Here is a 26,797-nt window from a genome sequence, read left to right on the forward strand (position 1 = left end):
TGTAGAAAACTGTGGTTTAAACTTGGTTTTATATCTAATTAAACCTCTCACTAGTATGACAGTTGCATAAAATTGTATTGAAAGAATAAGTGCACAAAACAAACAGACATAATAGGTAAAAATGTCAAAAACAGGGTACATCAGACAACATTGTGTGATTATCTTAATCTGTCCGTTTTTTGTTGTTTTTGTTTTTGTTTTTTTAGTTCTGTATTTTTGTTATTTCACTTTTTTTATATGAAATTGGATATTTTTAAAAACAATTTGTAAAGATACAATTAGTTATTACAGAACGCAAATTATGTTACTTAGCAATATATCGACATCGAAGAAAACATGAAATTACCATTTAAATGATATCTGATGAATGTGTTCAATTTTTATATTTTCCGTATAAGAAGTATTAAGAAACATGGTTAAAACTCATTCAGGCAAAGCTGACTTAAGCATGTCCCTTTTGATAATATCACTCATGAAGTATTCTTACAATCTCGTGATGCAAGTTAATCAAACATTTTGAATTGCATGCTCAAAATGCCCTTCGTTTCTATATTATAATTTTCGTTTGATAGAAAGTTAGTTTTAAAATATTTCATTTGCTGAAATCAAAAAGGAGCAGACACAAGTAAAACATACTTTGATCTATAATGGTTTACGTTTTGGAATTGTGACTTGGACGGAGAGTTGTCTCATTTGCACTCATAACACATCTTCTTATATCTATTTTATATATAGATAAATATAGGATGGTAAATAGATATCCACTCCAGGTTATACTGCAAGGCCGTAACTACCCTTGAGGCAAGTGAGGCAATTGCCTCACTAAAATTTCGACACTGATTTTTTTTTTTATACATATATATAAATATAATAGTCATTTGTTGTTCTGTCTCAACCTTAATTTCTATAACTTGTCATCATTCCTTTTAAACTATTCTTCCTGGGTATAACTCAGCATCTCAACGGGTGATGTTTCTCGATTATCATCATGGATCTTTAGTTAAAAACAGGTTCTTGCAGAAAAAGGAAAAGCGACACTGAAGGTAAAGAAGGAATAATTCTGTGTGTCCGTTCGTCCGTCCGTCCGTCCGTCCGTCCGTCTGTTCGTTCGTTCGTCCGTTCGTCCGTCTGTCCCGCTTCAGGTTAAAGTTTTTGGTCAAGGTAGTTTTTGATGAAGTTGAAGTCCAATCAACTTGAAACAAAGTATACATGTGCCCTATGATATGATCTTTCTAATTTAAATGCCAAATTATAGTTTTGACCCCAATTTTACGGTTCACTGAACATAGAAAATGATAGTGCAAATTTCAGGTTGAAGTTTTTGGTCAAGGTAGTTTTTGATGAAGTTGAAGTCCAATCAACTTGAAACTTAGTATACATGTGCCCTATGATATGATCTTTCTAATTTAAATGCCAAATTATAGTTTTGATCCCAATTTTACGGTTCACTGAACATAGAAAATGATAGTGCAAATTTCAGGTTGAAGTTTTTGGTCAAGGTAGTTTTTGATGAAGTTGAAGTCCAATCAACTTGAAACTTAGTATACGTGTGCCCTATGATATGATCTTTCTAATTTAAATGCCAAATTATAGTTTTGACCCCAATTTTACGGTTCACTGAACAAAGAAAATGATAGTGCAAATTTCAGGTTAAAGTTTTTGGTCAAGGTAGTTTTCGATGAAGTTGAAGTCCAATCAACTTGAAACTTAGTATACATGTACCCTTTGATAAGATCATTCTAATTTTAATGCCAAATTAGAGAATTTATTCCAATTTCACGGTCCACTAAACATAGAAAATGATAGTGCGAGTGGGGCATCCGTGTACTGTGGACACATTCTTGTTTTTAACAGAGTCTGAGTATTGCATATAACTTCATTAGAACAATAAAAAAAACGATAAGTAGACTGACAAATAGAGTACTGGTCTTCGGAAGGGGGCAGTCCTTTGGCGTATTCATGTCTCCGTTTCACCAACTTTTGACAAATCAAGTACTTGGCATCGCAAGGGGGCAGTCCTGTCTGCGTATTCATTTCACGAACTTTAAACTTTCTCTTTACAGATAAATGAAATATAAATAATATGAAACATGAATGCATGGATTAGTTTTTATCCATGTTTCTTTAACCTTAAAAATTGAAAGAATATCCCATATTCCAATTTGATATTATTGAGGAATGGTAGAACCTTTAACACAGGATTTTGTCTTTACTTATTCGGGACGACGGAATTTCGTTTCTTTATATTCGGGGGTTTCGGAATCGGACACCCCCAAACCCTAAATTTATAGATTCTGGAACTAAAATACCACCAACTATTTCCAGAAATAATTTGAAATTATGGAACTACATGTACAAACGTCAAAAACTCCATTCCAATTCCCCTGTACCCATATATACTTACTCTATAGATAGAATCATATACATGTATCTTATCTCATTCTATCCCTAGTTTGTCTACTATATGTCAGCATAAAAGCGAGTTTAATATTTTGTATCTGCGACTGTATGATGGTGCTTACAGGAAAGCTTAATTCCCTTTTGCAAACAAAACTGTTACTACAGATTCTGCTACCGAATTGTTGAGTGGAGAAGGAATTGGAAGAAGACATTGATTATTGTGTTGATGATGATGTGCTACCTTTAGAAACACAGACTGCTCTGAAACAATTGTAAACTTGGAAAAGAGCATGCATGAGGTGCGAGAGATTGTGCGGTCTTGCCATGCTCCATGTTCATCGCGATAAGGATATCAGCAGACCAAATTATGATTCTGAAACGATTTGACTGAACCCGCCATAGAAAAATTTGGAAAACTCTACTGAATCGATTTTTGTTCTATGTTCTGGCAGCAGGCTCAAATCAGTGATATTTGAAAAATTTGGTGTTAGTAAAAGTCTTAAAAAATGAAAAATTTATATAAAAAGTGTCCAAATTCAAAACATTATCAAACTCTCTAAAAATGCCTAGAATGCAGGATTTTGCACCATTCATTTCATACCCTCCAAAAAATAAATTTCGCCTCGCTTCGCTCGGCTCAATTATTTTGCCTCACTAAAATAAGATGCCTAGTTACGGCCTTGTACTGTTGTATTGTGCAATATAACCATACAAAAACTTTTTTATATCCTGTAATTTCACTTACTTATCACTTTTACCGGTAGGTCGCCATACTTGTAAAGCTACTTCACCATTATAAACACTATAGAATTCCCATGTTACTAACTTTCCAGACCTATGAATTCTTGATGCGTCATTATCTGCAGTATATGCCATCCCTTCTCTACCATCTAATGTTCTCTGACGTATCTCTATTCTGTTGTTTGGTGAAGGTACTAAATCTTTATCTGGTATAAATATTATTACTGAACTTAACGTAATGAAAATGTCTTCATAAGAAGGTAGATATCCTAGCTGAATCACTGAACAAGCATGTGCTTTTTCTCGTTTTAATTGTTTTACATTTGTCATATCGATGCCTTTTGCTCATCGTTGAAAGCCGACCATAGACCAAAATTGTATGTCATTTGGTCTTTGTTAAAGGGTTGTCACATAAAAATCATACTACATCCTAATCTATGATTTTGCAACCCTTATGTTACCTCTTCTACAACTATTTTATAATATATAAGGTTTCATACTACCAAACTTGAAACTAAGAGAGTAATAATCGTGAATGTAAAACTTAACAGAATAGCTATGTGTGTTACATTTTAATGTGATGTTTCTGTTGTGTCGTAATTCTCCTCTTATATTTGGTGCATTTTTTAGTTTTAGTTTGTAACCCGGATTTGATTTTTTTCTCAATCGATTATGAGTTTCGAACAGCGGTATACTACTCTTGCCTTTTTTATTCAAATATATGAAAGCACGGCTTAAACAAGCGATTCTGTTCACATAGGTTTAAAAATCCGTAAATTAGGATATATAATAATAGCAATTATTGTTTATCAGATAATTGAATTTAATGAGGCTATTGGCGTATGTTGTTTTTGGATTATGTGTTTGTATTATAAATCAAATGTATCCGCTTACACTGTCTTACATTTTAGAACGCCTCTTTCTGTTAAGAATGATTACTATCACGTGCATTTTGTTCTTAAGAGTGTGAAGCACGTTATAACTTTCTCACATAGCATCTGTTTAGCTTCATACAAACATTTTGTTATAACAAAAAAATCCCACCCACGCCTCTTTTATTCATTGCTCATTATGATAGCATAACGTTAAAACAAAAGAAAAACATGTTCCCTAATGTGATTATAATCAATGGAACAAATATATATGTATTTTTATTTTTGCGGAAAAATAGCTTTTCTCTACAGATACTACCAAAATTTAAACTGAGAAATAAAAAAACGAGACATCTTACCTATACAAACCGGTTCATTTCCTGTGAACTCTTTATTAAGTAAGCAGGCCCGTCTTAGATTTCCATTGTCTAGAACAAATCCGTGTTGACATTTGTATTCTATCATTGTACCCGGATGAAGATCCTTTACCTTATCTAACAATTCCACGTTCTTTGGTGTTGGCGGCAAAGGGCATGTCACGACTATGAAAATAATAACACAAAATGTACAACATAATCATTCAACCTAAAATATAATGTTTCCTGGTCAAAACGTCATTTCATTTGTGAGATTTTAGAACAGTACAGGAATATTGTGGTATAACAAAACACAAAGATTTAATGTTACGTCTAAGATCAATTGGTTTGCTTCTTCGTGTGAGTGTCATTTGTAGTTGATAACAGTATATTTACCATATATTCTATTAAGTCTTTTTATAAATAAGACATTGTGATAAAGAAAACGACACATCTTATTATTCAGAAGATACCACCTTTATAATTTCCTGGAATATCAAGCTTTATGTTTTATTATTAAGACGTTAAACTGTGAGAATTATAAATAATCGTTGATCTTCTCAACGAGATTGTTTTTCTCGCTTGAGCCAATACAGCGAAAGCAAGAAAAGTCATCGAGTTGAGAAAACCAATGATAATCTATTTATTGCTATTTTGCCTATGACGACGTTCTCAATTTCATGTCAATTTCATTAGCAACGTCACGTGCTTTCTTAGTTTCTAGCGATAATCTCAAGCGAGTATGATATGGAAAATTATCACAAAACAAGATCAAAGGAAAAATGCACAAACAAGCGATAATACGTTTAATCGAGAAGGCGTTTTGCATTATGCGCCTTGTCAATAAAGCAATAATTACTGATTAACAGAAATTCCTTATCATTACGTGATATACAATATACAATGCCTTAATGGTTTAAAAGTATAACAAGGCATAACCTTCACTTTTACTTTAAGCATTAAGTTGGACACCTACAAGTGCTACCTGTAATGTCTGTCTGTTTTTTCACGCATCGTTGTCAATATAATGGAGTTTGATGCGACTGTCATACACGTGAGAGGGTAAGCGCTATAAAACCGGGTTCTATTCACCAAGTCAGGAATAGGACAGTTGTTGTCCCTCCTTCGTTTGATGTTTTTGTGCTTTTGATTATGGACTTTCCGTTTTGAATTTTTGGGATTCAACGTTACTCTTCTAAACAAATTAGTCATAATGTGGTAACGCTTGTAACTATACATTATAAGGAAATTCTTTGTAGCACATTTTGCAAACGCTAATGTGCTGGGTTTTTTTTGGTGTTTTTTTAGGAAATGCAAGTTTTGGGCTGTGTTTTAATCAAATAAGTACTTAATGACAAATACAAATTGAAGTTACCTGGTCCGTCATTACAGAGATTACAAGATTTTGGACAAACGTGCCATGCAAAGTCTTGATGTGCTCCACATGCTCCAGGATCTTCTCTGATAAATTCCTCACAGTCGTCTCTAGCATCATTACATACTGTTCTGTCTATAGATTAGAGTACAGTCAAATATATTCCGACAAAATATCCATTCGTGTGAGGGGAGGCAAGAAGATTAATTACTTTATTCGTTAGTGGTTTCAAAGTTCCTACTTTACTTCCTATATAAACTCAGCATAGATACCAAGTCTGAAGTTTTGAATTTGCAAATTACGAAGTTGAAGAGCATTGAGGACCAAATTCCTCAAAGTTCTGCAAAATACAGCTAAGCTCTATTACTGAGGTAGAAAAGCATAAGTATTTCAAAAATATACAAAGTTTTTATAAACAGTTAATTTGTAATTATGACCATAGCAATGATAATTCATGTCAACACATTACACTGGGCTAGTGATACCCTCGGGGAATATTAACTCAACCAGCAGTGGCATCGACCTAGTGGTTGTAAATAACAACATCATAGATTCCAAGATTGAAATTTTGTATTTGTGCCAGAGGCAAAATACTCATCATTGAAGCTCAAATAAAAAAAAGTTAAAAACCAAATGAAGGACGAAGTTGAAGAGCATTGATGACCATACAACTCCTAAAAGTTTTGCAAAATACAGCTAAGGTTATCTTTAACTGAGGTAGAAAATCCATAGCGTTTCAAAATTCTAAGTTTTGTAAACAGTTAACTTATAATTATGACAATATCAGTGACTATTCATGTCAACACAGAATTTCTGAACACTGGTTTTGTGATACCCATGGCGAATAAAAACTCCACCAGAAGTGGCATCGACCAAATAGTTGTATATAAACTCATCATAGATACCAGGATTGAAATTTGTTAATTTAAACGATTGTGTATTAAGTACTTTATAACAAAGAAAGATTGAATACTAATAACTTATAGGGAAATTTGAATGTCCTCATCATTTTCCTTCCTATTTTTTATGAGATTATTGGCCAATTGCTGTTATCTCACTGATTCTACCAATTATGTTTTATCATTTAAAATTACAAAAGAAAACAAAATAAAAAACAATTATGAAATAAACTTTAAAAAAAGACGTTTTAAAAACTGACTAGCTTATTTAAATAAAAGCATACGTAACCGATCTAAATGAATGGACATTGATGACAATGTTAACCCATCTGAAATAGCTCTAATCAAATATGATAACGAATAATGCTTTATTTTCTATAACAAATTTATCAAATGATATATATCAAACCTGATGTAGACATTTTACAGATAACAGAGAGATATTGGACACTGTCACAAGAGATCCCTTTCCACTGCCCGATTTTATCCACATATCCACAACCTTTGTCGTTTCCTAAACGAAATTAAACAATAAGGAAGTTCATCGAACAGTTTCTATTTGAAATCAATAGAGCGTTGCGTACACTACAACTGAATATCGCTCGAACATGGACATATTTGTCATGACAGTTAGAATATTTCATTTCTTAATAAACTTAATAGTTCATATTTTGGACTAGAAATATATGAGTAACATTTAATTTGATAAATGTTCTCTGTTTTAATATAGATAATTTTTATTCTTATTAATTGATGTAAGCTCTGAAAAGAATGATAAAAAAGCATAACAATATGAACTAAAATTTATTCACCTGAAACCCATTTGTTGAAGGTAACAGTCGTACCATCCTCTAGCCAAACAGAATCTCCTAAACTGTCATCAAACCGTAAACCAAGCCAGAATGGCCGAACATCAGTCCTGTGCAAAAAAAGTAATCTTATACATTTCACACATTAATTTCAGTTTGTTGCTGTTTATCCTAGAATCAACATTATTTATGATCATTCCTGTTCATGAGAAAAACAAAATAAGGTAATAAATCAAAACGGGTTTGTTTTCTCGAGTTATATTAACCGGTTAACAAATTAAATACTAGTCGAGGTAAAATTTGGGAGAATGAATTCCTACCTCAAATCACCATATGAAATATACTGGCTCCATATATATCGTAAAAGGTCACCAGCACACTATGTTACGAATTATCTTACCGATTATTTAAATATGTGGTATTGAGACTAGTCGTTTATGACAGTGACCAAGCCTTCAATATCGTTAGTATTAAGAAACTACTTCCATTGGTATAGACACAAACAAAAATAATGACTATAACGTACCACACGTGTACAACGAGAAAATTATCTTTAGACTGTAGGGGTCATTTGGATCTGATGATTTTACGTTCAATCTTGTTACGTTATAAGGTTATTAGTTAATTCAATTGCTTTTTTATACATTTTTCTTGCAGTCTAGTTGGATCTTCTCGCGTTTGAAATAGATCATTAATTAACATGAGGTGCCCTTTCTAGCAACTGAGACCACCCCAAGTTGATGGTAGTGTTGCTTAGTGACAGTCTATAGTTTTCTATTGTGTTTTGGGTACTATTGTTTGTTTGTTTGTTTGTCTGTTTGTCTGTCTGTTTGTCTGTTTATTTGTCTTTGAGTTTTTTAGCCATGGTAAGTTTATTTTCGGCTAATGAGTTTGGATGTCCCTCTAATATCTTTCTCCCCTCATTTTTAACAATTAAATATTTTTGTGAAAATGAAAGTAAAACATAAAAATATTGAACTCAGATGAAATTTCAAAACGGAAAGTCTGTAATCAAATGGCAAAATCAAAAGCTACAACACGTCAAACGAATGCATAACAACTGCCATATTCCTGACTAGGTACAAGCATTTCTTAGGTAGAATTTTTTTTTGTAGATCTTTAAAGATCGGTTCCATGCAGCAATATTTTCTAGTGATACATGTTTTGTAAGATGATGTATTAATATACGATAAAATACAAATTCTATTTTAAGACTTTCGATCAGCGGTATACTACTATTGCCTTTATTTATACACATAAACTACGTACAAATAAGACCTCAACACTATATTCTATACGCAACTACTGTCTACTTTATTCAAATTTTGATAATTAATGTCTCTTCAGTTATGATGAAGTCCAAAATATTGGAAAATCAAAAACTTAAAACTAAAAATACTGAAAAAGTAGCTTCTGTTTCAACTCTCGTTCACTTTCATCTAAATTGTTATTAGAAAATGAACGTAACACCTTAGTTGTATCAAATCTTTGCTGAGTGTAAGATCAGCATTAAGGTAACAAAACAAATATCGCTGATTAATTGCACTAAAAGGGCATCCAAAACTCATAAGTCAAAGAGAAACTGACAACGAAATGGCAAAATAAAACAGATGAAAAGCGTACAAGTCATAAAAATACTTCACAAAAAATAAGACGTAGAAACCCTATCAGAACAGGGATGATCTCAAGTGTTCTGGATGCGGGAAAGGTTGGTAAATTCTGCATAATATGCAGCATCTGTCATATTGATCATGAAGAGTACTTATACAGTGATCAATATCATTCAGTGATCAATATCATTCAGTGATCAATATCATTCAGTGATCAATATCATTCAGTGGAGCCATAATCAAAGAAAAAGAGGAATAAAACATATCTTTGTCACCTTTCAGGCATATATTCAATACCATCAATCAACTTAGGAAAGCGTGCGTAAGACTTTCGATTGGATATTTTGAAAATAATTGAATACATGATAGAGAAACGCAAGTTCCAGAATATTGTATCAATTGGGAGATATCTACTCCATACTGTAATGAATCAACTCAGGTTTATGAAGACATGTTATTATTGTTATAAGAATCATTATATATTTCATACGGTAGTCAAAATGTATAGGCTTCCTGCTCCATTTGTGAAAATCATATTTATTATTGCAAGTATAAGATCTGAATGAACTAATTTTTCATTATGATAAAAGAAAATAAAAAAATTACCGAACTCTGAGGAAAATTCTAAACGGAATTAGCAATTGGCAAAATCAAAATCTCAAACACATCAAACGAATGGAAAGCAACTGTAATATTCCTGACTTGGTACAGGCAATATGAATGAGGCATTACGGTGGCATTTTCAACGCTTTCACTATAAGGACTGCAACTTTAACATTGGAAATCTTGATTCAATTGTTTTTTTATAGTCAGCAACAAAATATTAGGGTCGATGTTGATATGCAAAGGAATCATTTGGATTACAGTATCATATTTTTTTTGTTTTTTTGTAAATAAACTCATCATAGATACCAGGACTAAATTTTATATATAATGTATTTATTATCAAAAAACTATATATAAATAATTATAGTAATTAAGTCCATACAACATCAGCAAAATCGAGACAAGTACACAAATTTGATATTTCAAATCATTCAATAAACGTATGATATAAATAATTATAATGTTAAAAAAGGTAAGAAAATCATATTTATTTAGATCTTTTTCTTTAATCAGTTTGTAATTTGTTGAGTGATAAAAACAAAATTGAAACGACAACTTTTATTCCACAAATTGTCCCATGTTTTACTTCAAATAATACTTCCTTAACCAGGAGGTTCAGTAATCTAATTTATATATAAAGAAGACATGATTATGATCTTTGTGAGCTTGGTAATACAATTCCATACAAATTTGATAGTTAATATAAGTAATTGAATCGTGAGACGATTTTCTATGAAGGTTTTAACATTCAAGGTTAATCTAGAAAATCGCTTCCGACCATGAATTTATCAAATGCGATTTTCATATTCTTTTTAATTATTAATTACATCAGAAAAACGAAAGAGAGCGAATGCTTGGTCAAACGTGTTAGGTGTTAAATACAAAAATGCATTACGTTTACGATCAAAATTAACTCAATTACTTTCCTTTAGTTTCTTACTTTACTTTCCTTTAATTGACATATTTTATTTCAATGATATATACTCTGTATCAATCTGGGTTTTTTTTTAAATACAATATATAAATGAATTTGGCATAATTAGATACGTAAACAAAGGAAACAATGATGTGCATTTATAAAACTACTATCAATGGCATGTTTAACGATGTTGGTTACTATTCAGAGTTTCGTTAAGTCTGTCACTTTGAAATACCGAAATTCGGTACGATCAGTTTAACATTAGACAACTGTAATCAATCATAAATACCCGCAAAATTACATCTTAAGTAACTGTGCAGAAAAACAATTCAGGATACTGTAAGTGAGGTAAAATAAAAGCAACAGTTGTGTACCGGTATTCAAAAGTCATAAAGCGGTTGAGAGAAACACATAAACTATAAGAGGAAGACAAAGGAACAACAGAAATAAACATCAACATACATAGAAATGGACTATTTGATAACAAGTGCAATAATCGTGGAAACTGTCATGTGAAACATGTAGGTATTGAACAGGCGATAGTCATTACTGTTGAATGCCGCTATAACAAGACTGTCCTTGCGACAGATAACAACGCTGTCTAAATGCTACAGTATCATAAACTGAAATCGTCCACTAATTTGATGATCACCAGAAATGAATCTCACACTTTTAGCAGAGACTGCATCAGACTATATCAGCCCAAGATGACCCAAGAAGTGTTAGGTCACGCATAACTACTAAGTACTATAACCTTATCTAAACATAGGTAAATCAACGTCAATGTGGTTATTTTGGAGACATGGAGGGTTTGTACTTTAATCAACTTGCACCGAATTTGGTGGAGTAAAGAATCAAGTTTTCCTATACAAAAAATACTAGTATTCCACGTACAGACAGAAGCCTATATTTTGGGCACTAAAAATGGTGATCAAAATAGATACTGAATTAACGTCATTGTTAATTGATCATCATTATCGTTTTTGCAATGTAAAAAAAAATACATTCCTGTTTAAAATCATTTTCACTACAACAAACTTAATTGAAAACAATTCTGTGTATCTTTTTTAAGTGAGATTATGTATTTGGAAGAATCATATAAAAATCCTAACATGTTTTCTAAGATGCATATTTAGCAATATACGAAAAAACAATGCAAATGATTATATGTCACCATTTCAAAATAGACACTTTTGGTAAATAAATATTGAAATTTCTAAAATTCTTACCTTAATCGTAATAAAAATTTGAATTCATCTTCATCTTTTATTGATGTCATTACAGCTGAATGACGCTTACAAATCTCGTTAGAAAGTGTCATGTTCTCATATGTGTCAAACCATCGGTAACATTTCCTTTGAAAAGGAAACCAACCATTTGGACATCCTAAAAAAATAGTATAAAAATTTGGAGAGTGACAGTTAGTGGAAAATTAGACTAAAACTTAATAAAATAACGCTTCTGTTTGAAGCAATCACATAGTTCAATCATTTTTTTTTACCAACGACGCATTATTAAAAGTCATTTTGAAAGAGGAAAGCACTTATCACAAGCAACACAGTAAAACAGAAAGACACGATTCATGAAAACACTGAACAGAAACTGGAGTTAGAGTAAAGAAAATCTCGAATTACAAACCGTCGTTGGACACTATATATTTTTGATGACAGTCAATCAAAAAAGTCGTAAAATTTTCAAAACAAAACCCAACAAATTTACCTAAAGAATTCTAATCATTCTTTTTATCCTTCCTGATTGAAGATCTTATTTGTCCGCCAATGTGACACGACACCCTTCAAGAGACAATGGACCCCCTTGTGGATTAATATTTTTTTATGTTTTGTAGAAGCTAATATTTTGTCTTCTTGTCGTTTATTTTTTTCCATGATGTTGTCCTGTCAGTTTGTATTCGACGTATGATTTAAGGAACAATAAATGTATGTTATATTGTTAGATCATTTAGACCAGTTATTAAATCACTGCAATAGTTGATAGAATATACATGTTGATCAAACCATTCCACACCAGAACTACACCTTTATCATAAACTTATACCATAAAGTAAAAATAAAACTATAATGGTATGATTCTTTATAAAAGTCAGATAATTTCTGGTCACTACCTGTGAACGTGAGAAGTTATATATCCAAAGTAAACAACGATCAAAATTAACGTTATTTTAAATCGAACATTATGTGTATCCTGTAACTTACAAAATGTTTATTTCGGTAACTTAAATTACAAGGACGAAATACTGCATATATCAATTTTTTTATTATACGTTATTGAAATTCATTACCGATAACTTTGGAGAACTATATTCATCTCGGTAAATTTAATAGAAGAATTTGTTTTGTTCTATTATAAAACAACTGCATATATATATATACGAAAGAAATGCTGATATAAACTCTTACTTCCACAAACAAAATTTCCGCCAGACCAACTTCCATCTGCCAAACATATTCTTCTCTCAATTTCTATGCCTGTTTTACATTTGAATGTGACGACATCTCCGACTTTGTAACGTCTCCTAATACGTTCTGTACTAATAGCATCATATAACATAGGTGGGGAACGGCATTTTATTTTTGAGACTGAAAAAAACCCACAGTGCATCACATTTAAAATAACATACATATACATGTATATGTTAATTTTCTTATCGTTCAACTATTGGTTTTCTATAACGTTTTTGGTTCATCAAATCAAAATCGCTGTCTTTTGAGTGTGTATTATAGGATGGAATCAAGGTACAAAAGTTCTAATTATTCATATCCGAATCGAAATAAATCTATAATGCCATGCTTTATGCCCATTTTTACATGGCTAGGCATTATATTTGTGAATATTTTACAACTTACTAACGCTTGGCATTAATATATATTGAGAGAAGTATATATCTTAGAAATGTGCTAAAATTAGTACTATTAATCTAGGGTTGCATTCGTAAAATAATTTCTCATTTTAGATTGCATATATTTTCAATAGAGTAAAAAAAGACACTCTTCTTTTTTCTTCAGTTTGGGCATGATAAAAATAGAAAAAAGGAGAGATATTCTTTTTTTTTTGTGTGTTTTCATGGATGGGAGAGTGAGGCGTGTATTTAAACGTATGCCATTGAGAAATCACCAAACGCAGCATACTCGATTTAAAAACTTGAAATTATGTTTGTCAAGCTTCGTTTTTTGATAAAAAAAAAAAATACCCACGATTTTCGTTTTCTAGAATGGATGTTTAACTATCAATATTTATATTACTCGATAAACACTGCGACAGAAATATTAACTTTTAGAAGCTTAGATTATCAATAACAAAAGGAAGTTCCTTTGGTGGTCATGATTTCCAAAATAAAACAACATGACGAAATTTATAATAGTCATCAAAGTCATATAACATTCAAAATGATAATCAGTGTACTTCGTAGTTCTGATTGGATGGTTTTTATTGAAAACTATCAAATCAGAACCACGAAATACATGAAATACACGAGGAGTCAAAAAGCTGTTGTACTACAGATACAGTTAAGTCGGCCTCATATCTTGACTTACATCTAGAAATTGACAATGAGGGTCGGTTGAAAACAAAACTTTACGACAAAAGAGATGATTTCAGCTTTCCAATTGTGAACTTTCCATTTCTAAGTAGCAACATTCCAGCAGCACCTGCATACGGGGTATATATCTCTATATACGATATTCCCGTGCTTGCATTTCCTATCATGATTTTCATGATAGAGGGTTGCTGCTCACAAGGAAGCTTTGTAAGATTCCGTTATTTTTTCAAAATTTGATTCAAAAGGAAAGTGTTTTAAAAAAGACGGATCAAACTATCTAACTACTATAAACACTAGAATGTGTACTTGTACCTGATACGCATGCATTTACTTATATAAATTATAGTGTTTTCTTGCAATGAAGCAGCAATGTTTTGTGTAACAAGTATTGACACAAACAAAGGTTATTTTATCGTAAAAACTTCATAAATTTATCAAAACCTTAGATTTTTCATTTTCTTAACAATGATCACTATTTTATATAGCATTAAAAATGAATAACTTGAAATCTACAGGAATAGATTACCTAATAAACAGAAAAATGAAGTCTTTCAGGCGGCTTTAACATTGACATTAAATCAATGTTGCGTTTTGTTCTTGAAAATCCAATACAATGTGTTATGATTGTAAAATTTACACTTATGTAACGAATAGATTTTTGAAGACCTATTGTAATCGTTTTAAACAATAAATATTGTTTTAATGCATTTGGACTCTGTAATACAGTATTGATGTGGGGGAATTATGGTTGTAAAATAAACACTGCGACAGAAATATTAACTTTTAGAAGCTTAGATTATCAATAACAAAAGGAAGTTCCTTTGGTGGTCATGATTTCCAAAATAAAACAACATGACGAAATTTATAATAGTCATCAAAGTCATATAACATTCAAAATGATAATCAGTGTACTTCGTAGTTCTGATTGGATGGTTTTTATTGAAAACTATCAAATCAGAACCACGAAATACATGAAATACACGAGGAGTCAAAAAGCTGTTGTACTACAGATACAGTTAAGTCGGCCTCATATCTTGACTTACATCTAGAAATTGACAATGAGGGTCGGTTGAAAACAAAACTTTACGACAAAAGAGATGATTTCAGCTTTCCAATTGTGAACTTTCCATTTCTAAGTAGCAACATTCCAGCAGCACCTGCATACGGGGTATATATCTCTATATACGATATTCCCGTGCTTGCATTTCCTATCATGATTTTCATGATAGAGGGTTGCTGCTCACAAGGAAGCTTTGTAAGATTCCGTTATTTTTTCAAAATTTGATTCAAAAGGAAAGTGTTTTAAAAAAGACGGATCAAACTATCTAACTACTATAAACACTAGAATGTGTACTTGTACCTGATACGCATGCATTTACTTATATAAATTATAGTGTTTTCTTGCAATGAAGCAGCAATGTTTTGTGTAACAAGTATTGACACAAACAAAGGTTATTTTATCGTAAAAACTTCATAAATTTATCAAAACCTTAGATTTTTCATTTTCTTAACAATGATCACTATTTTATATAGCATTAAAAATGAATAACTTGAAATCTACAGGAATAGATTACCTAATAAACAGAAAAATGAAGTCTTTCAGGCGGCTTTAACATTGACATTAAATCAATGTTGCGTTTTGTTCTTGAAAATCCAATACAATGTGTTATGATTGTAAAATTTACACTTATGTAACGAATAGATTTTTGAAGACCTATTGTAATCGTTTTAAACAATAAATATTGTTTTAATGCATTTGGACTCTGTAATACAGTATTGATGTGGGGGAATTATGGTTGTAAAATAAACACGTCTTCTTATAGGTTCCTTACGATGAAGGCATGCATTATTCAATATGTGATGTAAAATAAATTACACATTTAACAACATTAATCATAAGATAATTATGTCTATAAATGAGTCTATTGTTTGGAAAATATAAAACAAATTTAGATATGTTTTTAAACAGTTAAAATATCCATTCGACCGCATTTTTCATCCATAAATTGACCTGTAATAAGATATTGCAGTATATTAATATCAATTTAACAATGTCCACTCATCATGTCTAAACGCAATTCAGACAATGTAGGAGTCAACGATTTTTTAGTGTTTTTTTTAAAGATGTAGTTTAGTCATTTTTGATTTTTGAAACCTAACAAGGAAAGGAATGAGATTTGTTTTAAAATATTCGAGAAGGACGAGAACGCATAATGATAAATCTATTAGTTGAATATAACTTTGATGTGTATTATATACCTGGCTTTGGTTTCCCCATCATACAAAATCCACAAGATTGTCTACATATTCTTTGAGCTTCTACATTGTTCTGACAAAATGTTGGTTCTTCAGCAACAAGCATAGCACAGTCATCCAACAAATCATAGCAACTTTCTGTGAACAAATGTAATCAAGATCGATTACATAGCTTACAGCAAAACACTCATCTTGAACTAATGTATACTACTTCTAAACATCTTATAGTCGTGGAGATATCACTACTATTCCTTTTTAGAATTACATTTTTTCTGAGTAAACTCTTTTCATATTACAAAATGTTTAAACTTGTTTAAAAGTGTGGAAACATTTACTTCAAACGTAAAAAATATCAATGTCTCTAAAATAAAAACCATTAGTTTTTTGTTCATTTAAATGAGTATTCTAACAAACAGATGTATTACTGTATCAAATTGTTTATTTCAAGAAAAAAATAGACCGATTATTTTTAGCCATTTATAGTCCGAAATTATTTTGTCATAACTTTATTTCTATAAAGTCTCATCTATTCATATATTGTTTTTAATATTTACAGCATTGAAATGATTAAAACTTCACATGATGAACGTCATACTTAAATTAAATAATTAGCTGCACTTTCTCAACCACGATTAAATTTTACATAATGCATCTTTCTGCTCTATAATATATATTTGTTTCCTCTTTAAACAATTTAATGATTTCTATGATTTCAGTTGAAATAAGTTAAAAAGACAATCTTTTAACCATGTAACATCAGATTTCGCATAGTTGATTTAATTATGTTTTTAAAAGTCGAAAACGATTTTGTTTTCCCCAATTTTCTTTTCATCTATATATAATTATGAATGTTACCTAAACCACATGGATCACAATAATTTCTGTTACAATCTTCATAGTGAGTATAACACCATGGTTTTGTTCCACTTCCTGGATTTCTACAGTAATTGTCAACTAAATCATCGTCCAAATCACTAAATATAATATAAGAAGTACACAAATAATTAACACTCATTATGTGTTGGTGAATACATATACACTTCAAGAACAATATTAGGATATAGAAAAATTAGATACAAAATAATCAAAAATCAAAAGCTATAATGTAATTTTTTTGTCATTTAGAAAACACTCTCAGGCCTTCATTCTTTTGCTATTCTTTGTTTGTGTTGATAACATTCTTATATATTACAGTTTTAACAAAGCGCAATATGTGCAAAACTAAACAATGAAAATTTAATTTTTTCAATTGAGTTTTCAAATTAGCAAGTCTACTAAACAAAATTAGTCTTTAAACGACAGTGAAAACTAAACAAAGTACCAATACGTTTACAAGAATGAAAACATGAATCTTCATGATTTGTTCAAGAAAAAAAACTTAAAGGTATAAGAAGATTGGTTATCAATGCCATTTTCCAATTTTATAATTTAAAGAGAATGTAACGGAAATTGGTTAAAAGAGAATAGATTTAGTGTTTCTTATAATGGACGACCGAAACATAGATTATTACCCAGAATCAAATGCGTGATGAGGACAGTTTTGAACTCTAGTCCATGGTAAACATGATTCAAACGTTCTTGTGACATTGACAGTGCCGCGGTAATCATCGCCTTTACCAGTGTAGCACATGTCTTCATCTGTTATAAGAAAGAGAGGATGATTAAAAATCATGTCCTTGTAAAGATCTTCGGAAGTTTCCATCTGGCCTATATCGTTCTGACCTGAGTAGTTTAGCTATTTCAAAAGCTATGTGTGTTTATTGACACATGTCTGATAAAAGTAGAAGTTTGGGATATTTTGTAGATCTAAAAATGTTCATATGCATAAATTGTAACATATATGTTTATGTTCATATTGCGTTTTAATTGTCGTACAACGAGTTGACTTTCAAATCTCAGTCAAGGAAAGGAAAAATTGCATTGCGATAGCGGTGTATGTTTACATAGATATAGCTGCTAGATTCCGATCATTATCATATTCGATTTGTACAGCATTACTCGTTGTTTGCTGTGACTATGAAACTATATCATAATATCAAAATTGGATTTCGCCTTTCATTTCATAACAAAAATTGTTTAAGATCTTTTTAGTTCCTTTTAATGATTTTACTAAGTGTGCTATTTACATGTTCTAATGTACTTAAATTTTATTCTATTTATGAACAACTTATTCATTAATATCAGGGACCGAAATCTATTTTAAATCTAATCGATATTTCAATGCAAAATATAGAATATATTTACCAGTAATCAATGACACAGAAGCTTTAAAACCATTTCCGGTTCCTATTAACCCGGAAGATAATGTTAGTCCAATATAATTCACTTCTGAGATAATAATAGAGCTAAACCTTCGTCCACAATAGCTACAAAACAAAACATTTTCGCAAAATAAATTGTATCTTTATTTATGGATACGTTATTCAAATATACTTTGCTTCCAGTATTGTTTGATCTAATTCTCAACAAGACAGTAGACTTCCCAATTTTATAATTTATCAGAATTAACTTGCTAACACGGAAACAAATTGTGAGAAGAAAAACTATTTTGAGATTTACCGACAAGTTGGTTGAGTAAACATAACTTTTTTTAACATTCTGCTTTTTATATCAAAATGTTTAATCTATATAATTTCTGTAAAAAGTGATGCTTATTTAGTCCAAAAAATTGTGTATAAAATAAATCGTCTTATATTGGGTCATAACACAATAAAAAACATTTTTGCTAAAAAAAATATTTACTTGACTCCTGGATGACCGGGTAGTGTAAATCGTACTTCTAATGAATCCTCGCATATGGGAAATGAACTTTCACTATCAACAGTGGACTCAATGTCAAATTTATCAAATGCCAGCTTCATTTTGGTATTTTCCGGACTCTGAAAGTAAATATACGTTAAGTCATTACCATTTTTCTTTGGAAATGAGATATATATTAGAATGAAAAGAACAATGTCTTGTTTTGAATAAAGAAACATATTTCATAGATTTAGATCGAGAGGTATTTTTTTCTACTTACAGTTTATTAAAAATGTTTATCATTGAGCTCTACAGCTTACCTCTTAGAGGTATACATTTCATTTTTTCTTTTTTGTTCAAATATAAACCACTATAAACAATTCTGATAATTCTACTTTTTTTTATCCAGGTGGACGGTTGAGACAAAATCGGCATTTTTGTGAAAATAACGTTTTCAATTATTGATATAAGCATGTTACAATTGAAAGACAATTCAGAAATTTCAAAACAAATGAACGTGTACTTGGAATTCTCTTAAAATCAATACAATATCAGGGGAAATAACTGCTCGTATGTATAATAATTACTACGGTTAAACAAACCATTTTACGTATTTATGTTATGATGTACAATTAACTTACTACTAAACTGTTATCATAGTTCTCATAATTTTCTACAGTTGTGTAAGTAATAAGTTTTACCTTTATTGTCCAGCTACATTGTTGCTTAGAATTATAAGCTTGTGGAAAGTTTGGAGAACTTATGATGGCCTTCGGGTTCTTCTCTGAAATCGTGAATATGCCACCGCAATCTGAAATGTGATATAAATGATTAAAACCTGTCACATATATCTGTATTATAAGTCAGTAATTTCGACAGTAATTGTCACGCCCATTATATCACCTGGTTTTTTTACATGATATTATAGGGGTTATTTTGGTGTTGTTGCTGTTTTTAGATACGTGTTCGTCTCAGTTCTTTTTATTTAACAATTTAAAATGAACATTGTATATTTTGGAAAATAGCCATGGCACCATCCTATGAATAAAGGCTGTATCATTAACTATTAATAAAGGATGTTTCATTAACTATTAATAAAGGCTGTATCATTAGTTATTAATAAAGGTTGTGTCATCAATTTTTGATAAAGGCTGTATCATCAACTATTTTTATGTTTATATAAATGAATATTTTCATTGACCATACTTATGATATATTTGATAGTATGGAAAAACAAAAGTAAGTAACAAAATGCAAAACATAAAGGTTTCCATTTCTAAGTAGCAACATTCCAGCAGCACCTGCATACGGGGTATATATCTCCCAATTGATACGATATTCCCGTGCTTGCATTTCCTATCATGATTTTCTTGATAGAGGGTTACTGCTCACAAGGAAGCTATTAAACCAAGAGTTCCAAATGGTGAAGTTGAAATCATCCCTTCGTAAATTTTACGGACGCCATCACGAGTTGGTTGACCGTTATGGAATAACCGTTTCACAAATGATATCGGATATGTTCCTTACGTCGTAACTACAATCCCCTTCCCTTTCATGAATGTGACCTACCGAATTAGACTATTTACCGGATTTGTAATCACATAAGCAACACGACGGGTGCCACATGTGGAGCAGGATCTGCTTACCCATCCGGAGCACCTGAGATCACCCCTAGTTTTTGGTGGGGTTCGTGTTGTTTATTCTTTTGTTTTCTATGTTATGTCATGTGTACTATTGTTTTTCTGTTTGTCTTTTTCATTTTTAGCCATGACGTTGTCAGTTTGTTTTAGATTTATGAGTTTGACTGTCCCTTTGGTATCTTTCATCCCTCTTTTATGAGTAGTACTATAATTTTTTATATCTTTATTTCTGTCATTATCTTAACTTTGTTGCATTCTTATTAACAGAAAACATTATTTTTATATACAGAACTAAAGATATAAAAGCATACCGTAATTAATTGGCCAGTAGTAGCAAACATTGATAAAAACCGACGTTTTCCTTGCTATCCGTGAATTAGGTGCTAGTCCAGCAATCAGGACTCTGCTACTACCCTTCAGCATGAACCATTGCTTTTCTGCTTTCATATCTTAAATTAAAGAATAAATATATAAAAAATCACAATCAAGCACACATTGTTAAACAAACAAAAATAAATTCAAACTAGAAAGATGACAAATCGTGTGTTGCTACACTTTGCTATACTTGAGGGACTGCGAAATTGTGAGATTGATAGTGGCAAACAGCTGTTTGTTTGTCAATTTCCTTCTTTGAACATTATTTTGCTTGTTGAAACATTAAACATCACCTACCTTCGTTACAGATGTAAACTGGATTGTATTTTTTTACCCTTTAAGCTTCATTTTTTAATTAAATGAATGTGTGGTCGAAATTATACACATTCCTTTACCATTTGCACGTACAGCAATGCATGTTAGTAAAACTTGATAATGCAATTCAAACAAAACGCATTTGGTTATAATCAGAGTGGTCTAACATACAAGTGATCCGTTTAACTCTGTAAAAGTAGTTTTTTATTCGTTTAAGCAAATGTAAACTAGTGCATTCCTTATACGGTATTTTCAATTTCTACCAACAATTTAACAAATGCCAAACAAGATTACACAATTATGTTATGCAAAAACGCATAGAACAAGCAACACTACATCTACCAAAACGGAACATATTTCATCTAAATGACATATATAAAAGTCATATACTAATATTATGAAAAGGTTCTGAGAAACAATCAATGAAGTAACCTTTGACCTCTTGACATTCACTATCTGTAGGAAATAATGTGAATGGTTCTTTTGTTGGGAGATATACTGGATCTTTCCAACTCCCGTCCTCTCTACAACAGAAATGCCATATCATGGAATCACCCGTAAACTTTCCGTCCGGTATTGGTTTCTTAATTATCTTCACATCGCCATTGCCAAACTTTATGAATCCCTCAGTGAATCCTTTAAAAAATGTTACACAACTATGTTTTAAAAAGATGGTTTCTGTTGTTTTTAACGTTTTTTGCATACTTTTATTCATGTTTAATACTACTTCTGAATATGTAAATCATGTACTGATAATTGAAGATGAAGGTATGCGTGAATGTGTCAGCAACCCAAGGGAATGATATACGAGAAAAGACGCCTAGGTCTACTGTCAGCTTTAAATTATTTGTTAATGAAACTCTTCAGTCGGAAGCTAATGTCGATTAATATTAGCACAGAATGGCATATTCACCGTTTGTCAATGTTCTGAGGTAAAAGGAAAATAATTTTAATTTCACAATGATTTCTTTATTCATGTGAACATCAATGGTATTCAACTGTTTTAACTACTTGAATGTTTCTGGTGCATAAAGTCTAAATAAAAGTTAATTTTCATTTACATTATGATGTGAAATATGATAATATTGCTTTCCTAACATATCTTTTTAAATTTCAACTCAAAATACATAATACATCTATATTAAGGTGTCGATAAGGCCCTAATATGATCCCTTCATTCAGCTGAAAATTTCAATTAGATTTCCCGACCATTTTCATTTTGAATCATAGCAAAAAAGAAATACCGGCTTTGAAACGGGTCTCTTCGTTGAACATGTATGATTGAGCGATTGTGTTTCGATTTTTTTTTTCATTACGAAACCATATGATGTCGCAATTTTTTATGTCTATCTAGTTTCGATGGAGGCAGGTTTGCTTCCACCAAATACTAGGGCCATAAAAATACAGAACATATGTCAATAAAATCATGTTTGTAATAAGAAAATATAATTTGAATTCAATCTTAGTTTGTCAAACCCTAAGATTAACGTTTATTCAGCCAAGATATAATTGAAATCCGGACAATTTTGTAAACTTACACCTATATCTCGATTAATATTTGCTATGTGGTTAGAAATGTAACGCTCTATTTGAACTGATAGTTCCATTTTTTTTTGTCCGTAGATCAACCTGATTTTTTTATCATCTACACACAATTAACCTTGATAATTGTGAAAATATCGAACCATAACTTAACTAACTCTTTATAAATTTGAATGTCTGAACAAAGAAACATAACTCAACGTAAATGGCGTGGAAAATACTGACAAATAAATCATTCTTATGATATTTTGAACAACTGTATTTTTGGCATGGGTTTCATAACCTCATTTAGTGTTGTTATGCAACTTTGTTTGAACAATAATTTGGACCAAATACAAGCCTTGATGCCACTTCATTGTTAGAGTTTGAATCTGGAATAAAGATTTACAATTCAGTAAAACTGCTACTACATACCCTTTAGACACAATCCATTGTGACTTAGAATGCAATACTGACCAGGTTCCCAAACAGCACGACTATCCATTTTTGTGTCTGTTTTCTTAGTACAGAATTTGAAATCGAACCTTGTTTTTTCGTTTCTAGAATCAAAGTTAAATTTCGTTGATGTTCTAGTGCTTTCTACGGATTGTATTATATTTCCTTCTTCATAGTTGGAGGGACATCCGTCTTCTGGTTTCAAGATTGAAAATTCACCCAACGGCCATCCCAATCCTTGCAAATTTTTATCTGGAAATTTGTAAAAAGAAACATTAAACTATGTTTCAAAACTAAAAATAATATTAATATTATTGGATCTGGTATACACAAGTCAGGTCTTTAATTAGTCTTGTCTTCTTTTTAAATTTTAGTACATTTGTACAATACGCGCTTGGTCAATAGTTATCAAAGGTACCAGGATTATAATTTAGTACGCCAGACTTTTCGTCTACATAAGCCTCATCAGTGACGCTCAATTCAGAATAACTATAAAGCCAAACAAGTACAAAGTTGAAGAGTATTCAGGAAGAAGTCGGTAACATGAAATAAAGGAATCTATATTCTTTTTTTAAATAAGGTAGCCGTCAAGGCAATGTTACCGGTTACTTTGGTACTCTTTTATTTGATTACCTCCATGATAAACAGTGGTGCATCCTGATCTAGGATCAAGACCTTCGGGACATCTGCATGTACAGGTCTCCCGAACAAATGCAACATATCCATCATTTTTACATTCAGTAGCAAAACCTGAACATTTCATGTCTAAAAAGAAAAGTAATAAAAACAGTTTTACTTCCTGTATCATATACTAGTAGTTGAAATAATGTCTACAATAGATATTACCTCTTAATTACGAAAATCTGCGTTCACAGTTAAATTTGCTTGTTATAGCTAAAGGCGAAATAATTTGAGTTGATGCGAATGTTTAATGAATTCGCGAAATGAAAGTATAAAAAAGAAATACAGAAATGAATATACTTTTTTATGAAGTCATGGTTAAAGTAGAAAGGAATGTTTTACTTACCTTTGCATTTATACAGAGATGTTACTTCTTTAAACATGTAATACATATGTGGATCTGGATTGGTCAGAAGGTACTCCATATTGGAATCAAATAACGTTAATGTTGGCATACCGTTACTTGAAAAAGCCTTAAATATAAAGATATTCGAATTGTCTTCATTACTATAATTATTATGTAAAAGCCCAAATGTCAAGGTCAAAGACAAATGAAGTCGTAAGCCATATGTATACTTCTAGTAACAGGAAATATTCTACGTTACGTTTTCAAAACACTCTAGCGACATCTTTTGCTTAGGACATAATTTAACGTATGGAATGAAATGCATAAAATTTTAAATACCATAAGAAAATTAAGATGTTGGTTCGGGACAGAAGTTTTTCCTTGTAAGAGGCCACCTATGGAACCCGCAATTTGTTACAGTGACATAGGATTAAATGTCCCCATTCCTACCAACCGTGGTTTAGTACTCGCGGAATTGTTTTAATGCAACCATTCAACCATGCATATACTTTTTATATACACTAAAAAAAAAAAAAAAAATGTTTAGTTTCTCTTTATAATAAGAAGCATTTCATATCATGTCATTGATAACCCTAGACAATAATATCAGCACTTAAAATATTGATAAACCGAATTTCGAATGTGTTGAGTTTACGACATTAAGTAACCGAAGAGGAATATATAACGACGTTTCACATTCTGTTTTTTGTTTACTCATATTGAACAGTTACCTCGTATTCAAGAGATTGCAATAAATGTCAGTAGTCTATACTTGTAACTGAGGTTGTGCTACTTATCATCTGAGATTCAGTTTATGTATTTCTTTATCTATGGCCACTTACGTATTTGTTGTACAACATTACACTGGCCATATCAAAGTATCCAAATGTTTTGGATTCCATTGGTTCAACCTCATTGTATCCACTTATTTTTTCTGTAATTTAAATACTTGGTTTGAAGTCAAAAAGATAAATGAATGATAAACAAATATTTTAAATTTCATCTAGAGAAATTAATGTCATAAAAACTCAATACAAAGGCAAACTACATTTGAAAGTAAAATGGTATTTGCTATTAGTAAAAGGCAAATAGTGAACCCTTAAAATATATTTCTGCTGACCTTATTATTTCAATTAGAAAGTAGGATCACAAAAATACCGAACTCTGAGGAAAATTCATAACGGAAAGTTCCTAATCAAATGGCAAACGCAAAAGCTCAAACACATCAAACGAATGGATAACAACTGTCATGTTCCTGACTTGGTATCAAATAGATATAAGAAGATGTGGTATGAACTTGCAAATGAGAAAACTCTCCATCCAAGTCATAATTTGTAAAGGTAATCCATTATAAGTCAAAGTACGGTCTTCAACACGGACCCTTGGTTCACACCCAACAGCAAGCTATAAAGGGTCACAAAAAAATGACTAGTGTAAAACCACTCAAACGGGAAAACTAGCGGTCTAATCTTAACAAAAACAAGAAACGAAAAACACTTATTAACCAAATCAACAAACGACAACTACTGAACATCAGATTCATGACTTTGGACATGTGCAAACAATTGCTGTGAGATTAAACGTTTTAATGGTACCAAACCTTCGCCCTCATCTAAAACAATAGTGGAACATCACAACATAGAAAGATACACCATAAAATATCAATCGAAACGGCTTAACTCACTAAATTCCATTATAAATAAGAAGTTGCTGTGTGATTGCCAATGAGACAACTCTCCACAAGAGACAGAATGACACAGAAATTAACAACTATAGGGTACGGTATGGCCTACAATAATAAACAAAGCCCACACCTCACAGTTAGCTATAAAAGGTCCCGAAATGACAAATGAAAAACAAGAAAAAAAAGAATAAAAAAATGTTTTAAAACGAAAAACAATTATGAAACACAGACACAAAGGACCACAACCACTAAATTACAGGCTCCTGACTTGAGATAGGCACATACATACAGAATATGGCAGAATTACACATATTTTTGATAGTGAACAAATAATACTTGAAACTATCTTTGCAGTTCATCATAAACAAGGGATGCAATGTGTATAAAAGATATCTACCTGGTTCAATGTTCTCCTCGTTCACTCTTATGTAGACATCACGTAGTGGACTTTTCTGTTCGTGATGAAGACCAATAGCATGCCCAAGTTCATGAATACACGTTACCTTAAATTAAAAAAGACACCAAATTACCAAAATTCCAGGATACAGATTTTATCTAAGCTGATGCTAATAATTCACAACTTCACTTGCGACACGAAATAAACATTAAGTAAGTAAGTTCACACATCTCACAAATCCATA

The 26,797-nt window shown here is 31.3% G+C and overlaps 1 protein-coding gene across 1 annotated transcript in view; it reads right to left on the bottom strand.

The window, feature by feature from the left end:
* The window catches only part of LOC139517369 (uncharacterized), a 36,486-nt gene that overhangs the window by 685 nt on the left and 9,004 nt on the right, over window positions 1-26,797 (bottom strand). The window contains exons 8-27 of the mRNA XM_071308345.1: window positions 26,554-26,659; window positions 25,315-25,406; window positions 24,473-24,599; window positions 24,079-24,210; window positions 23,425-23,697; window positions 21,901-22,104; window positions 21,090-21,227; window positions 19,840-19,949; window positions 19,142-19,278; window positions 18,644-18,765; window positions 17,911-18,037; window positions 17,255-17,373; window positions 16,403-16,537; window positions 13,005-13,184; window positions 11,817-11,973; window positions 7,456-7,562; window positions 7,053-7,157; window positions 5,745-5,879; window positions 4,373-4,555; window positions 3,146-3,347 (exon numbers count right to left, since the gene is read on the bottom strand). Of these exons, the coding sequence (XP_071164446.1) occupies window positions 3,146-3,347; window positions 4,373-4,555; window positions 5,745-5,879; window positions 7,053-7,157; window positions 7,456-7,562; window positions 11,817-11,973; window positions 13,005-13,184; window positions 16,403-16,537; window positions 17,255-17,373; window positions 17,911-18,037; window positions 18,644-18,765; window positions 19,142-19,278; window positions 19,840-19,949; window positions 21,090-21,227; window positions 21,901-22,104; window positions 23,425-23,697; window positions 24,079-24,210; window positions 24,473-24,599; window positions 25,315-25,406; window positions 26,554-26,659 (2,891 nt within the window). The remainder of the gene's footprint in view (window positions 1-3,145; window positions 3,348-4,372; window positions 4,556-5,744; window positions 5,880-7,052; window positions 7,158-7,455; window positions 7,563-11,816; window positions 11,974-13,004; window positions 13,185-16,402; window positions 16,538-17,254; window positions 17,374-17,910; window positions 18,038-18,643; window positions 18,766-19,141; window positions 19,279-19,839; window positions 19,950-21,089; window positions 21,228-21,900; window positions 22,105-23,424; window positions 23,698-24,078; window positions 24,211-24,472; window positions 24,600-25,314; window positions 25,407-26,553; window positions 26,660-26,797) is intronic.

The sequence above is a fragment of the Mytilus edulis genome, chromosome 1 (genome assembly GCF_963676685.1).
Source record: "Mytilus edulis chromosome 1, xbMytEdul2.2, whole genome shotgun sequence".
Lineage (NCBI taxonomy): Eukaryota > Metazoa > Mollusca > Bivalvia > Mytilida > Mytilidae > Mytilus > Mytilus edulis.